At 50.9% G+C, this 15,010-nt stretch overlaps 1 protein-coding gene across 1 annotated transcript in view; it reads right to left on the bottom strand.

The window, feature by feature from the left end:
- Window positions 1-1,104: 1,104 nt before the first annotated feature.
- The window catches only part of PRR35 (proline rich 35), a 44,226-nt gene continuing 30,320 nt past the window's right edge, over window positions 1,105-15,010 (bottom strand). The window contains exons 2-3 of the mRNA XM_090024548.1: window positions 9,359-11,035; window positions 1,105-5,285 (exon numbers count right to left, since the gene is read on the bottom strand). Coding sequence (XP_089880674.1) covers window positions 4,355-5,285; window positions 9,359-10,932 — 2,505 coding nt within the window. The 5' untranslated portion in view covers window positions 10,933-11,035 and the 3' untranslated portion in view covers window positions 1,105-4,354. The remainder of the gene's footprint in view (window positions 5,286-9,358; window positions 11,036-15,010) is intronic.

Here is a 15,010-nt window from a genome sequence, read left to right as displayed (position 1 = left end):
ACATGCTTAGCTGCCATTTCCAGGGTCCTCCTCTCTGGGGTTCAATGTGTGTGTGTAATGGAAATGTCTGGGTGGGGTTTGCTCCCCAGGAAAGGCAGCCAGGTTGCATAGACAAGTCCTATGGTCCAAGCACAAGAGAGGAGCTTATAGTACAAACTCCCCAGTAGATTAGCTATACCCTTGCTCTTGAGAGAAAAAACCTGTGCAACCATCCTTCTACCTATGAAGGGCTTTGAAGCCACACAGTGAAGCTTATGCCTTGGTCAGCAGGGTCACTACTAAGCGATGGGAAACATACCCATATCCCTGATACGAGCTGGGCCTGCTACCTGTCTGATATCCTTGGAATTCCTCTCAGCCAGGGGTGCAACAGACTGGAAATGAGAGTGCCACCAAACACCACTCATGCAGCCTTAGCACAGCCCAGTGGGGCCTCCTGCCCTTCCTTCCAGTGTGGGGTGAGGGCTAGACTTCGGAGAAAGCAGGGAGTTCAGGTGCATGCTAACCCCCTCCAGTTAGTGCTTTGGAACCAGGTCTCAGAGGCCTGGTCAGTAGTTGCAAAGCCATATGAAGATTAAAGCATCTGTAACATGAGCTAAGTGTCCTCCTATTGAGTTATCTGCTCAATACTGGTGATAGCAGCTGAAGCCATTCCTTTAACCTCAGAAGCAGTGGTCTGCACATCAAGAGTTCAAATCCTACCCTTCCTAGGAGAAATGTTAAATATATGCTAAGACCCAGATTCTGTTCCATCTAGGCATATTTTGGTACCTAAATGCAACTCTCTTTTACCCTGCCTGAGTCTCTGAAAAACGGTTCATGCAAAAGGTGGGTGGGTCTTTCTCCTCCTTGCTGCTTTTTGTAATTCAGTCTTAAGGGTCAGATGATGATGTGTTAGAAAAGAAAATGCATCAATGGATTTTTTTGGGACTCGAGCAGGATGTAAAAGAATTGCACTTAGGTGTCTAATAGGAATAGACTCTGGCCCTAAGTATCACTGATGTAATAAAATACTGGCCACAGGCTGTGGTGAGCTTGCACATGTCCCACTGCAAATGGTTTCTGAGAGGCTTAACAAAGCAATTGAGACATTTATTTTCAAGGGCATTTTTTAATCTTTTTACATTCTTAATATTGTGAACAATAAATAATACGTGACTAGTCTCCATCTGCCACGCAGTCTGTGTACCAGTCTCTCCCCACAGTAGCACCTGTCTTCCATTAAAATAAACTGTGTATTGAGGACAGATTTTGCTCTGCAGTGGTGGGCTGTCGATAGCTGATACACAGGGCAACAACGCTTCATGAAGGAGACCTTGGGCATTTCTGTGGTGTGAGTGACTGGTGGCTGCACTTCAGTGGAAGGCTGGGAGTGAGGAGATGGGTGGTGAAGGATTCCCCATATTCAAGCAATATATCCTCTTGGGTATATTTGGGGCTTTAAAGGACAGTGTAGCCTAGTGGTCTGAGTGTGAGGCTGGAAACCAGAAGTTCCTGAGTGCTGATCCCAGCTCTGGGCCTGGCTTAGTGTTTGGGTGGGGTGCTTGAACTCTGGGTGTGTGATCCTGCTCCCATTTAAGTCAGTGGAAGAAAATCACATGTTCAGTTGCCCCTTCTGGGGATCTATAAAAGTCAAGAGCCATCTCTTTCTTCTGGTTATCTCCCATATGCCAAAGGTCAGCTACACTCCAGCTGGGATAATATAATTCTGAGTGTCTTGATATTAGTGCAAAGGGGAAAGGGGGCTGTGGTTAGCTTGGGGAGGGAAAGGCATTTTGGGAACATGGAATCTTTCTCTTTTGAAAACTGTTATTTGTTGTGTCTCCCCTTGCATTAGCTGGGCAGAAGACCAAGTGGTGAGTATGTCAATGACTTTACAGCATGCAAACATTTTGCTGGTGCACAGAAGCAAAACAATGAGTGATGGAGGCACAGCCCACCTCTCTTGCTTCCTGCTATAAAGACCAAGGTTTCTGTGCCACTAGTATAAGGACTGAGGCTTATGTTGTGTCTTCATAGCAAGGAAGTGCATTGCCTGCTACTAGACTGAGAAAATCTCAGGGCTCCTGGGGGTACAGTTGGAAATGCAAGCCCTTACCACTGAGATATGTATTATTTGCTGCCTTATTCCCCAGCATGCTCCTCAGGGCTGCAGCACTATGCTGCTGAAGAAACTGTCCTTTGCATTTGGGGTGTTCTCCATTTACTGACACTTCTGTATTTAAGTCACCTTTCCAAGAAGCAAAGTCTGCTAACTGTGTAGATAATTGAAGTGTCTTGGGACACTTTAAAAATAAGCAGGTCATGGCATCAGCTTGCATTCCCTGACCAGAGTCCTTCCCCACGTCTGCTTGTCAGGTGGGGCTGTATATAAACAAACCTTTTAGATCAAGTGGGTGCTCTCTCCCCATGTACTCAGTCGCCAGATCCTCAGTGCTATGCGATATCTCCAGCTGGAAAAACTGTGCCTCCTCAGAGGTCCGCAGAATACCTGGGAGTTTCAGGTCTCATCTGAAGACCTTCCTTTTTCACTCTGTTGAAGCAAAACTCTCCATGTTCAATTCACGTTCCACAGAGAACAAAAGCACCCTTTTGAAAGCAAAGCTCACACTATTCTGTGGCTGCTGCCCGTCCTTTTGGGGTTTCTGTACTTCTACCAGCTTCCCCCATCTTTTGTTCTTCCAAGTCTAAAGAACCAACCATCCATTGAATTCAATAATGGGTCTCTGGACTAGATTATGGATGCCCCTGTCTCTTTCATGGAGGGGACTAGACTGGGTAGCTGTCAAGATGGGAGAGGCAGGGAAAGGGACATCAGCTGTTCAGTTCTTTAATGAATACAGCCTGTGTGTTTGGAAGAACATAAATCAGGATTCAATAGTTTTATTGATAGCTCTGCAGAAGGCCAGGGAAGTCCTAGAAATTCCATTTTTCTGTCCAAAGGAGGGGAGGGGAGAGGGTGAACAGCTATTCTCCTGAACCAGGAGATGCACAGGGAAGAAGGGGAGAAGATGGAGTTTCAGAGTGCTTGAGTCTAATGCTTAATCAACAGTGAAGATCACAGAATGGCTGGCTGGCCTGTGGGGTAGCCAATTCCAACCCTGTTGACCCAGAACTTCTCATGGAGGCCTCTTCTGCCTAAGGGACTGACAGGAAGTCAGAAGGCATCCTGGAGTGCCAGCTTGGGACCACCAGGCCATGTGGACTCTCTAGCAGGGTTGGAGAGCTGAAGTGTCTCAAATCATTATTTGCAAAAGAGCTGCCTCCCTGATAACAGGTTCTGAGGTAGCTCTCACTGCCCCCTCATCATCCTCACTGATTATGTCACTGATTTTTGCCTTCCTATGCTATCAGGTTTCATGGACTGCATAGAGAGGATTTATTTTAAGACAAACAAAAAGGAGATCATAGGACTGGCTATGGGGACAAGGATTGGATGTGGGGCCTTCACTCTGAACACTGAAGTACGGGGAAGGGAACATTATATAAATGCAAAGCAAAGGAAATGGCCAGATGCCCTGTGGGCAGCCAGGCTCCTCAGAAAGACCATTATTCCATTGCTCTACAAGAGTATGATGAGTCCCTCCAGCTGCAGGGCCCTTGTGAAACTACAGTCAAAGGGAAGAAGATGCCCCATTGTCAAGTCTCTCCTGCAGGATCCAGCTTGTACTTATGGCCAGAGACATACTCTTGCTGCTGTTCTTGTGTTTATTATCAGGAGCAGCTGGAACTATTTGGCGTCCAGCTAGGTTAATGTGGGTGCCTGTTCCTGATGGCCACCCCAAACCAACTGTCAGTTCCCCAGATCTACTTTATAAGACATGATAGTCACAATTAATTGAGGATTAGCTGCATGTCCTGTAGGGCTCAGCAGACCCCCGGCCTGTCTCAGCTCATCTGTCTCAGGATTTGCAGTTTTGCTTCCCCAGGTCATAGATGCTGGTCTCCTCAGGCCTCCACAGTCAGCCATAAAAGACTCCCCTCCTATTGTCAGCAAACCCCTGGTAGGAAGCAGGGAGATAGCTCAGTCTCAGTTACACCTGCCCTTTGAAAATACTCCCTGGCCTGCTGGTTTGCATTCCCCTTGAAGCAGCTCCTGGGCTCAGGGAGTTGTAACTGTGTACATGCAGAGCCCACGAGCACTGTCCTTAGCAGTGGGAAGAGGGACGGTGAGGGGATGTGTTGTTTACACCTCATGGATTCTGTCACAGGGAGTTAACAAGAGCACAGTGCTACGTGGCCTCACAGTCAGGTAGTGGCTAAGCCTTTGTCAGGGAAATGGGACTGGCAGGGTTGAGAGCAAGAAGAAGGTAATTAGAGATATCCAAGTGCTGAGAGCAGGTGCCAGGTTGGATCATGGGTCCGGGTTTAAAGGGCTGTGGATACACGCTGCATCTGTATCATTGGGAAGACCACAGGACAGGGAGCGCTGCATGGCTCGGCAGCTCAGTGGGCCATCCTCAGTCACAGGGAGCTGAGGGCCTTGGGTGGTGTTGGAGCGCCCATCTGTGCAGAGCAGCACGCTGGAGTCTGCCTCGCACTTGGTGGTGCGGCTGTAGTAGGGCTCCATCACATGTCGGAGCTCCAGGGGCACGTTGAGGGGCAGCACCTCAGCTTTGATAACGGCACCCAGATGAGCCTCAGTAGACGATGCCCGGAGGTTCTCTGACCGGCTCATCTTGATCAGCAGATCAATGGTTTTGTTCTCAGCCTCCAGAAGGCAACTTGGCATCCCATCCCCATTGCCGGGTTCTCCAGCTGCTACGCACTTGTTGATAGCACCTTGGTCTTTGCTCTGGAGCTTCTCACCTCCTAGTCTAACATTATAGGCATCTTTCTTGGCCTGGTGGCCCTTCTCAAGCCCTTCTGAGGATCTTTTCACTGAGAGGTCCAAGGGGCCTTCATGGGGTTTGGTGGCTTTCTCTAGTGCCTGGTGGATATGGTAGAGTTCCCTTCGGATTTTGACTAGCTGCTCTCTCAGGTGCTTTTGTCCAGGGGTGTCCTCTTTTGCCAGGTCAGAGAGTTTCTTCTCCACCTCCTGGTACTCTTCAAGGGTTTTTGACAGATCCCCAATGAGCAGGGTGGTAGCCTGAGGGTCTGTTGTGCTGGCTGAAGTCTCTTGCACTTTGCTCTGCTTACACGGGGTGTGATCCGAGGGGGTGATTGCTGGGGACACAAGTTCTGGGCCACTGGTTTTCTCCTGCTCTTCAGCTGGACGAGTGTGGAACTCCATGTGCCAGCGGTCCAGGGACTTTGGGAGCTGGGCAGGGGTCATTCTCAAAGTGCTGGAAAGAGATAAAAATGAGACAAAATGGAAATACCAGTAATGAGTAGTTGGGGGAGGGCATATAAGCACTCAGAAATCTGCTATTGAATAACTCAGCCTGGGGCATGTCACTAATTCTGGATGCCATAATTGAAGCCCCTGGGGACCCCCCTCCCATAAATGGGAAAGCAGGTGCTGTGCTTTGTACTGAATTAGTCTGCATGTCTTGAGCATTACAGTCACTCAGCATGCCTCAACACCAGGGGTCCTCCTGGTTTTCCCTAATAAAAATTACAAGTTCTCTGATAAAAATCCTCAAATCCATTATTAAAGTGAAAGTCCCTGGCCCCAGAGCTGCCGGTGCCCCTCACTCCCTCCCATAGCCCCTTTGCCCTGATCATCCCCCCACTCCCTGCACAGCCCATGGCCCTGCCTGTGCCCTTCATTCCTCTCCTACAGCCCCCCTCAGTCCAGCTGGTGCCCCTTGCCTCCCTCCCACAGCTCCTGCTCCCCCCAGCCCTGCCAGAGAGGGACCCCAGCTGCCAGGGCTATGGGGTCAGACACCTGGGTCCGCAGCCTCCTGCCCCTGGCAGGAGGTGGCGGCTACGGCAGCAGAGCGGAGCCCAGCTACCGCCTGCTGCTGGCTCTGGCAGGGGTTGGCTCTCCACCGCTGCACACACTCCCAAAAGGGGAGAGGCAGAGAGTAGTGCAGGGCTATGCCTTTTATTGTTGCTGCGTGCACAGCCCAAGCCCATGGCTGCAGAGTTGCCAGGGCAGCGTGGAGTTCACAGTGGCAAGCCGCTTTCTTGTACGGCTCCACTCTACCCTGCAGTGCCAGGTTGCACCCACTAGGTTGTGGAGGCCCTAGGGAAGGGCAGAAGGGCAAGAGCCCAAGCAGGCAGCCCACCCCACCCCACCCCACCCCACACACAGATCTTGGGAGCATAGGTTCCCCCCCCGGGTCCTCCCCCAGGACTGTGCGCAGTGGGGGAAGCTGGCCTCATTTCCCCACCCACCGGACAAGCTGCCCACAGCCCCTCCCTCTCCCTGCTAGAGCCCTGCAGCCACACATTGTGGCCATTGGCCCCAAGCCACATGCACCACCTGGCTAGGCAGCATCCCCAGCACTGGCCAACTCTTGGACCATGTGTATGTACATGCATAGGCTGCGGGGGAGGGGGGAGGGGGCTAGTGGGGCCCAGACCCCCCAAATGCCAGGGCAGCCCAGTTGCAGGTTGCTGCTGCAGGGGGAGGGACATGCCGGGATCAAAGCCAGCCCAGCACAGCACACCAATAAGTTTCTTTTGATTGCTTGGGCTTGGGGGAGATGGACCAAAACCCCCACAGTGCAGGAGGGAGTGGAGCAGGGGCAGGGACAAATCATTCTCCCCTGCCTCTGCCCTGCTCCCTACTGCACTGTGGGAATTGCACCATGACCTGGCCCGGCTGGGGCCCCATTCACAGCGAATGGGGCCCTGGCTGGGGAGGGTCGTGGGGTAATGGGACCCCGGAGGCTCATCCAGGGGCATGGGTGGGTGGCTCCTGCTGCTGTGCACACTGAGGGGGAGCCAGGAAAGGGGGGCACATACCACTCCCTCCAGCTCCCCCATGCCATGCCATGCCATGCCATGCCCCTGGACGAGCCGCTGGGCTCTGACTGCCTCATGACCTGGCCCAGGTGGGGCCCCGTTCATGGTTAACAGGGTCCCAGCCAGGTCGTGGGACAACCGGAGCCTGTGGTTCCTCCAGAGCCGTGGCACGGGGTAGCCGGGGGGAGTGGGGGCATGGCCCCCAATCTTTCCATGCGGCAAGGGTGGGCTGCAGCTGCCCTCTGCCTGCTCCCCACCTCTGTGTGGAGACACAGAGCAGGCGGAGAGCAGGCAGAGCACAACTGTAGCCCACCCTTGCCCCATACAAAGATTGGCTCCCTGGCACCACAGCTCTGGAGGAGCCACCAGACTTTTCCTGGGCTGGGATGGGTGCAGGTATTCCCACTCCCTCAGCAGGTTTTGCCCGCCTGCAGGGAGCTCGTTGCAAAACTGCAAAATCCAGAGGTTCCTTCGCTAAAATGAGAAATCCACAATTTCCTCCAGTAAACAGGAAATATGTATTTTACTCCGTTTTTCTGTGGGAAATGGAAAACCTGGATCCCTGCTCGACACCATCAGTTGGTGCCCAGGAGCACTGCTGTAGAGCTCATCTCACCTGCTTTCTCCTGCTTCACATGCACCAGCTCCCAAGCTGAGACAACATAGCCACTTAAAAAGCCACCCTGAGCAAATGCCTAGCACCACTCTCAGGCTCACTCTCTTAGGCATGTTTATTGGTGTGTGATCAGGGCTACTCTAAGGTAGACAATTGCTTCACTTCTGGCATTTGGCAGGTGTAGAATTGGAACAATTGGTAGGGGTGTGTCTCCTGGCAGCGCTCCCAGGGGTGGTACACAGGTGCTGTAGATATGTCTTGAGACACCAACCCTCTGCGTCTCCAGCGGTGGAATCATCTCAAGTGAAGCACTGAGTCAGATGCTTCAGGTCTGAGGAGAGGCAGGAGCTCAGTCAGACCCCTGTGACTCACCTTTTCCATTGAATTGGTTTAGATGGCTCCCTGCTCAGCACCATGACACACTAGATTGTCCTATGGAGGTGCCTTTTTCTCCCCCATGATTGTATAGCAATCCTAGGCCCTTAAACCTGACTTCTGTGACTAGGAGTTTGGTTTTAGAATGGTGAAGCCTACTTGGAAGCAACTATAAGAATGATCTGGATCTGGCCCTAACCGAGTTGCCCAAGGCCTACACCGGGGTGGGCAATTTATTTTGGGCAGAGGGCCGCTTACTGAGTTTTGGCAAGCCATCAAGGGCTGCATGACAGGTAGCCGGGGCAGATAAATATTAATTTTCTAAATTTTTTAGGGCCCCCGCGGGCTGGATAGAATGGCCTGGTGGGCCGCATCCGGCCTGTGGGCTGCAGTTTGCCCACCCCTGGCCTAACTCTTCGACAAAATCACCCTTTGAATGTATGACAGGGTTAGAATGTATTCATCAGCTAACTGTTGGCCTGTTTTTAATAGACCAATTCGTAATCTCGTTGCCGACTACATGGCCTTGACAGTGTAGCAAAGACCCTTGTGAGACTATTTTAATGAGGAAAAGAAATACCTGTAGGCAGGTATTTGGCACTTCTCCAGAGAGGGCTTTCCATACTGCTAAAGATTATGATTTTATCAGTGAGTTTCACAATATTTTATGGCGGTTTTTTTCTTAAAGCCTCAGCTTGTCGAGTCTTGGGATTGGGCGAGGAATTCAGCTTTCAGTAAAAAAAAATGAAATAAATTCTAGCCCTGGACTCAGAAACCAGAAGGCAAATTATGTTTAAAAAAATCCTATGATTTTAATCCAATATAATTTTGGGAGCCTACCTCACGATTTTGGAATGCTTCAGGTTAGCATTACTGTACAGTAAAAAAATTGAGTAGTCTTTAGCTCTTTTCTCCAGATGGGAAACCAAGGCCCAGGGAGGTGAAGTGATGGCTAAAAGTTAAGGGCTTGGTTTTCCAAAATACACCCATCATGTGAGCTCCTAGTGCCTAGTAAGCCCTAGCTCCAGGTCACTGGCAGAGCTGTGAGTTCTTAATGCTTACATGTATACTCAAGCAACTATATTGATTCTCTTCCTCACAAGAGTCCTAGTCCTTGCTTATAGTAAATACTGGCTAGAGGTCAAATTCCAGGCTCAAGTTTTGACTCAGAATGCACTCAGGCAAAGTCCCATTAAAGTTAATAAGAGCTGTTAGCTTTGGCAGAGCTTTGTCTGTTAGCTTTGTTTTTAACTTTTGTTAGCGTTAGCTGTTAGCTTTCATCTCGGGCTGCTAATTTCTTAATGGCAGCTGTAAACCTTGGGCTTTCACTAGGATTAATGGACTTTTAAGAATAGGAACAAAGCTTCAGTGCCACAAGGAAACACTGAGAAACAGGTGGGTGTAATGAAGACCAGGATAGCAGTATGAACCCAGCAAATACTCTCTTTGATTGTTAATAGAGTGTCTATGGAAATAGCACCTGTCTGCAGAGATACCATATAAATTTCCTACCTGGATTGATAGCCTAGTTTTCCAGGAATCAGAGGGTCAGGTGGCATAAAATCAAGCCCACTCCCAATGAACTTCCTCTTCAGAGAGCTGACTGGAGCACCAGCATTCTCCAGGCAAGTGACCACCGGTAACTCTGCCTTCCTGCTGCCATTGGGGAGAAAGACACCATCCTTTATCCCCACAAGATTCTGGTAGACATCGGGTGCTGGCTTTTTGCGCAAGCTGTTGATGCCTAAAGCTGGATTGCTTTCTTTTTCTTGGGGCAACCATTTCTCCTCTTCTTCCTCTCGGACACCTTTCACCCAAGGAAAATTGGTCTTCAGCACTGGCACCTTCAGCAGTCCTGGTTTCTGGGGTTCACTGGCAGTTTGGGGTTGGGGAGGAGCTGGCATGGCTGACTCTGCTGGCTGCTGGGCCTCTGATTTGCCTGCAGCTGTCTTGCTTTCAGTGGAGCCAAAGGTATGTTCAAAGAGCAAGGGGTAGTAGAACCGGGGCAGGAAGGCTGATCTCTCAGGGTGCTGGAGGGGCTGGAAGTGAGTGGAATGGGGGTGCATCAGCTGAGCAGTGGAGGCTAGGAAGGGCAGCTGAGTGAGGTGGGGGTGGGCTGTGGCACTGTTGGTCATGGTGGGACCTAGATAGGAAAAGAGGCTGGGGTTCAGTGGGTAGTTAATGCCCAGCAGTGAGAGGTTCAGGCCATGAGGTTCATGGTAATCACCATAGGCTGGAGGGGGATAGCAGGGGATGATGTTACCTTCGGTACAAGGTGGGGAGACATCATTGGTACCTCTTCTTTGCCCATTAGCAACCAGCTTCCACTGCTCCATGAGAATCCCACTGCTCCCCAGGCATTTCTTTGGCACCTTGCAATGCTTTGACTTGGCTTCTAAGTCTGGATAAGGAGTTTCCTTGCCCTTCATCATGTGGTTCTTCAGTGAGAAGACATCTGTGATGATGAAATCAGGTTCAACCTCTTTGCAAGGTTTGTCCCTCTTGCTCTTGAATCCAAAAACCAGGGTGTTCACCTCTGGTTCAGAAGGATCACCTGCCTCCTCCTTTGCTTTCTCCTTCTTCTCAGCTGAATCCATCTCCCTCAGCAGCCCAGTCATGTCTTCCTCCTCCTCTTGGAAATGGCTGGCTTCTTCATTGATCTCTTCTGAGGGCATGATTTCAGCTTCTGGTGCTGGCTTGTCACCCTCACCATCTCCATATGCAGCTTGCTTCAGATTAGCCATCACTCCCGCTGCAGCTGAAGAGTCGCAGGCCTCTTGCTCATCCCTCCTCCCATGGAGCCGAGATGTCTCTGTGGACTGCAGGAGGCGAAGCTCAGGGTGCAGCAAGTTTCCTTTTTTGTAGGGCCAGTCAGACTCGATAAGCAGTGAGAGCGAGTTCTTACACAGACTGTACTTCATGTGGTTATAGAGATGGGACTTCTCCATGCAGGTGAAAGGGCACTGGAAGCACTTGTAGTTGTAGGGCTTCCCCCATGGCCTTGGGATGTAATGCGGTTTTTTAGGCTTACGCTCCTTGTGCTTGTAGACTGAAGTCAACTTGCAGCTTACTTCATCCTTTGACATGACTGCTGGGATGGCTGTTCCTTCAACAGGTTTTTTGTAGGACACAGCAGAATTGGTTGCGGATGCTAATGGTCCCACACCTCGCCTGGAATTGTTGTAGCCCCTGAAACAGGACAACACAGCAAAAGTCAGATCCTGACTACACCTTCAGCCTTCTTCAGAAGAGATGGTTCTGCTCTAGAGAGCTTAGGGTTCTCTAAGCTCTGTGTGTGCCAGGTCATTCCCATTTGCTGTCAACAAGCTGAACTGCAGCAGAAAATACTTTGTGCTAAACTCTGGTGTGGGTGTAGGCAGGAGATTATATCACCAAGGTCACCATGTAAAAATGCAAACATACCCCTGATTTCCATTAGTAAAGGCTGCATTGGGCTGGGGTATCAGTTTGACTTGAATGAAATACAGAATGAATGCCAACTCTTGAGCTAAGCATAGATCATTGACACTTTGCATGAATACAAGGCACAGTTTGCTAAGTCATAGAATGGTAATACATACTATATGCATGCCTGAAAGCACTTCTACACACTCACATGCAAGTCAGCAGTTAGAAGGGCAACTATCCAACTGGCAGGCACTGGGACAGTTTTGTAGATATAAATGTACAGATCATTTTAGGAAATATTAGCCTTTTAGATTAATTTTCTGGTTTGAATTTCAGTCTTACTGAAGCCCACTGGCAATATACAGAGGAGAACACAGCTCCCCAGAGTCCTTGATTACAAAGTTATTTTTGTGCAGGCCAAAACTTTAAAACTTTCAAGTGACTCTGCCTTTGTACCTTACAGACATGGGTTTCTCTGCTAAGACTGGCAGTGATGAGGCCAAGCAGAGCCAGCTATAGGCTTCTGACATTAATTCTGTAAGGTGTTAAGTAGGTGGATATCCACTGGGTGAGAGCAGAAGTAAAGACACCAACTTATTTCACAGGGGCTATTGGACTATGATGAACAATAGCAACTTACACTCCCTCCTGACCTAGCTTGAAGGCAAATTTACAAACTTGGCCTAAATCTGAAAGAAAGACTAGCTGACTGAAAGGGGCTTGCTGAGCACCTACCCTTTGAAGAACAGGCCTTTGGTGGGGTTTCAAAAAAATGAATTCCTAAATCCCTGGTCACTGATTAATATGTAGGCATTGGAGGCAGAAGATTCTGCTTGTCTTATTGCAGTCCCTAAGCCACCAAGCACCAGCCTCTACCCCGTCCCTTTTGGAGGTCCCAGGCAGTATTTTTTGTTTCCATTGATAGATAGGAAAACCCTTGAAGTGGCTGTGGGGAAAATCACTTTTTCTGCAGCATCAAGATGCAGGAAACAAGGACTCATTTAAAAATGGATCTAGCTAATTTTATGAGGACCTGATCCTGTCCTTGGCTTCAAACAAAAGGCTCCCACTGAAGTGAACAGGAGCTGCCCATGTATATCAGAGGGCAGATTTGACCACACGGTTGTGTGGAGAGAGGCAGAACCCTCCCAGCAGGAGCAGCTGCATTTCTAGCGGCAACCACAGCCCTTGGGATCCGACAGGCTCTCAGAGTCTGTTTGGCATTAACTTAGAGAAGCCTTCATGCAGGCTGCCACGGTGTCAGCTCTGCAAATGGGAGTGAGCAGCCCCGGGAGGGAGGCCAGGGAATTTGGAAGCAGCATCTCCAGGTTGCTGTTCTCTCTGCCGCAGACGTGGGCAGCCGGAGCCATTAAGAGAAGCAATCTGCTTGGCTCCTGTTGGCTGCAGCTTCAGGTGCCCTCCAGGGGGAATGGGAAAAGATTTTGCGAGAGGAGAAAGAAAAACCCTTCAAACAAAGTAGCACTTGTATTTTCTGCTTTACCAACACTCTCCACTCCTGATAGGATACACACTTTGCCCTGCACAGGACAAACTGTCATATCTGGGCCTGCTTCTAATAAAGAACTGCTGAGCAGTACCAGAAAGCTGAGGGGCCTTAAAGGGACTTGTTTTTCAGTGAGTTCTCAGCACCCTCCCTCTGAAAATCAGGCCCTTTTATGTGTTATCCTGGGGGAGCTGTACCTCATAGTAACACCACTTCCAGTGTGTTTTCTGGGTTCCTTCTTCATGTTTTCAAGTGTTGAGGATAAATCAAACTAAGCCTTTCAGAATCCTAATAATGGCTACTTAGCAATAATGGTTTTCACTACCGTAACACCTGTGACCTTTCAGTACATGTGGGTGATCTAATTCCCATTTTACTGCTGAGGAAACAGAGGGGTAGAGTGGTCCCAAAGCACTTCACAGAGGAAGGGAGGTACCCCTGTTCCTGTGATGTAAATGGGGAAGCTGAGGCACAGAAAGAGGCTCCAGTTCATGCAGTGGGAGAGGAATCAAGAACAGAACGACAACCTGCTGAGTGTTTGATTGGGGCTCTGTGACGTGGTAGCAAGGGACTGTACTCAATGTCCCAGGAGGCCCCCTCCCAGCCATATTCCTAATCCACGAAGGTGGTTCATTCCTCTGCTCTGTCTGTTTTACATTTCTACCCTGTCTCTTCAGCACTGTGTCTCTGGAGACATAGCATGGAGTTTGCCCCATCTTTTCTACTGACTCTCTCTAACAATCGGTCATACTGTCTCCAGGTGTAGTGAGTGTCTTTAGGTGCAAACAGAAGTGACAGTTTTTGCCCAATATGGCCCCTGAAAGCGCCCTAGAGATGTGACCTAACACAAGTCCAAAGTGGAGTGCCTTCATTATCTTGTATCTACATGCACTGGGAGGAGGGTTGGACTGATGCAGGCCAACCCTGCTCCCAGGGCTGTTTTCAGAATGGGAGGGGGGGAAACTGTCAGCTGTTGGGCCAGAAGGGTGGGGGATTGAGCTCCAATTTGGAGCTGATCCAGGGAGAAAGGCTGCATGTCTGCACATAGGTGGAAGGAGAAAAAAATATTTGGGGGGCTGAGTGCATGCCTGCACATGCGCCCCCACTCCCCAGCAGGTAAGTCTGTGGGGGAAAGGAGGGGGAAGGGGAAAGGACCATGGGGAGGGGTGGGGGGATGCAAATTGAGACCCCAGCAGTGAGGGAGGGAGCAGGGCACAGGCAAGAGCAGGGGCTAGGGTGAGTGGGGCTCTGGCCAGGCTGGGTGGTGGGACAAGCAGAGGCCTGAGGGGCACATGCCCCGCCAATCTGTGCATGGGGTGGAGGCAGCTGCAGCTGTGCACTGTGCCGCACAGCCCAGTGGCAGCAGGCATGTGGCATCGGCCACTCCAAGGCAGCTGCAACAGGAAGCAAAGCACAGAGGGTGTGTGGGGGGGGTACATGTCCCCTGGGCCTCCACTTGTTCTACCACCTGGCCCAGTTGGGGCACCACGCACCACAACACCTGCTCCTGCCTGTGTCCTGTTCCCTTCCTCACTGCTGGGGCCTCTTTCTGCTCCCCCCCACCATGGCAGGGGGTCAGACCTGATGATCTGTTTAGGTCCCTTCTGACCCTAAGCACTATGATGATACTATGGTGGCAGTGAGGGGGGGAATGGGGCTGGGGCAGGCCCTGCACAGCTGGGGCAGGGCGGAGGACGAAGCCATGGGTGGCTTGTTCGGGGGGTGCCCAGCATGGGGAGAGGGTGGCAGCTCCTACCACTGCACACACCCCAGGAGGGCATGGGGGGCATGAGCCCTGGATCTGTGTGTGGGGTGAGGACGGGCTGCCAGTGGTGGGATGCATATGGCGTCAGACCTGCACAGCTCTTGAAGCAGCGGCAGTGAGGCACAGAGGCAGAACAGAGCCCAGCCCATAGCAGCAATCTACCCTTGCCCCGTGCACAGATCGGGGGGGGTCATATGCCCCCCTCATTTGCCCCACAGTGAGTGCAGTGATGGGAGCCCCCCCTGCACTCTTGGATGCACCACGGGGCTCCAATTGTCCCACCGTGACCTGGTCCGACCAGGGCCCCATTCACCCATGCCCCTGCCCCACTCCTTTTCTCATTGTGGGGGTCTTAATCTGCCCCCCAACAAGCACCTTCCCCTTCACAAAGAAAGCAAACTGAAACTTACCTGCCTTGCTGGGTAGTCACACACTGGGACTGTGATCCTGGCTGCATAGGAATCTTGAGTATGCACGCCTCTCCCTT

Source organism: Crocodylus siamensis, chromosome 12, assembly GCF_052110815.1.
Source record: "Crocodylus siamensis isolate JL-2025a chromosome 12, ASM5211081v1, whole genome shotgun sequence".
NCBI classification, from domain to species: Eukaryota; Metazoa; Chordata; order Crocodylia; family Crocodylidae; genus Crocodylus; species Crocodylus siamensis.
Note: the sequence above shows the minus strand (reverse complement) of the source record. Positions and strands in the feature narration are given on the sequence as shown.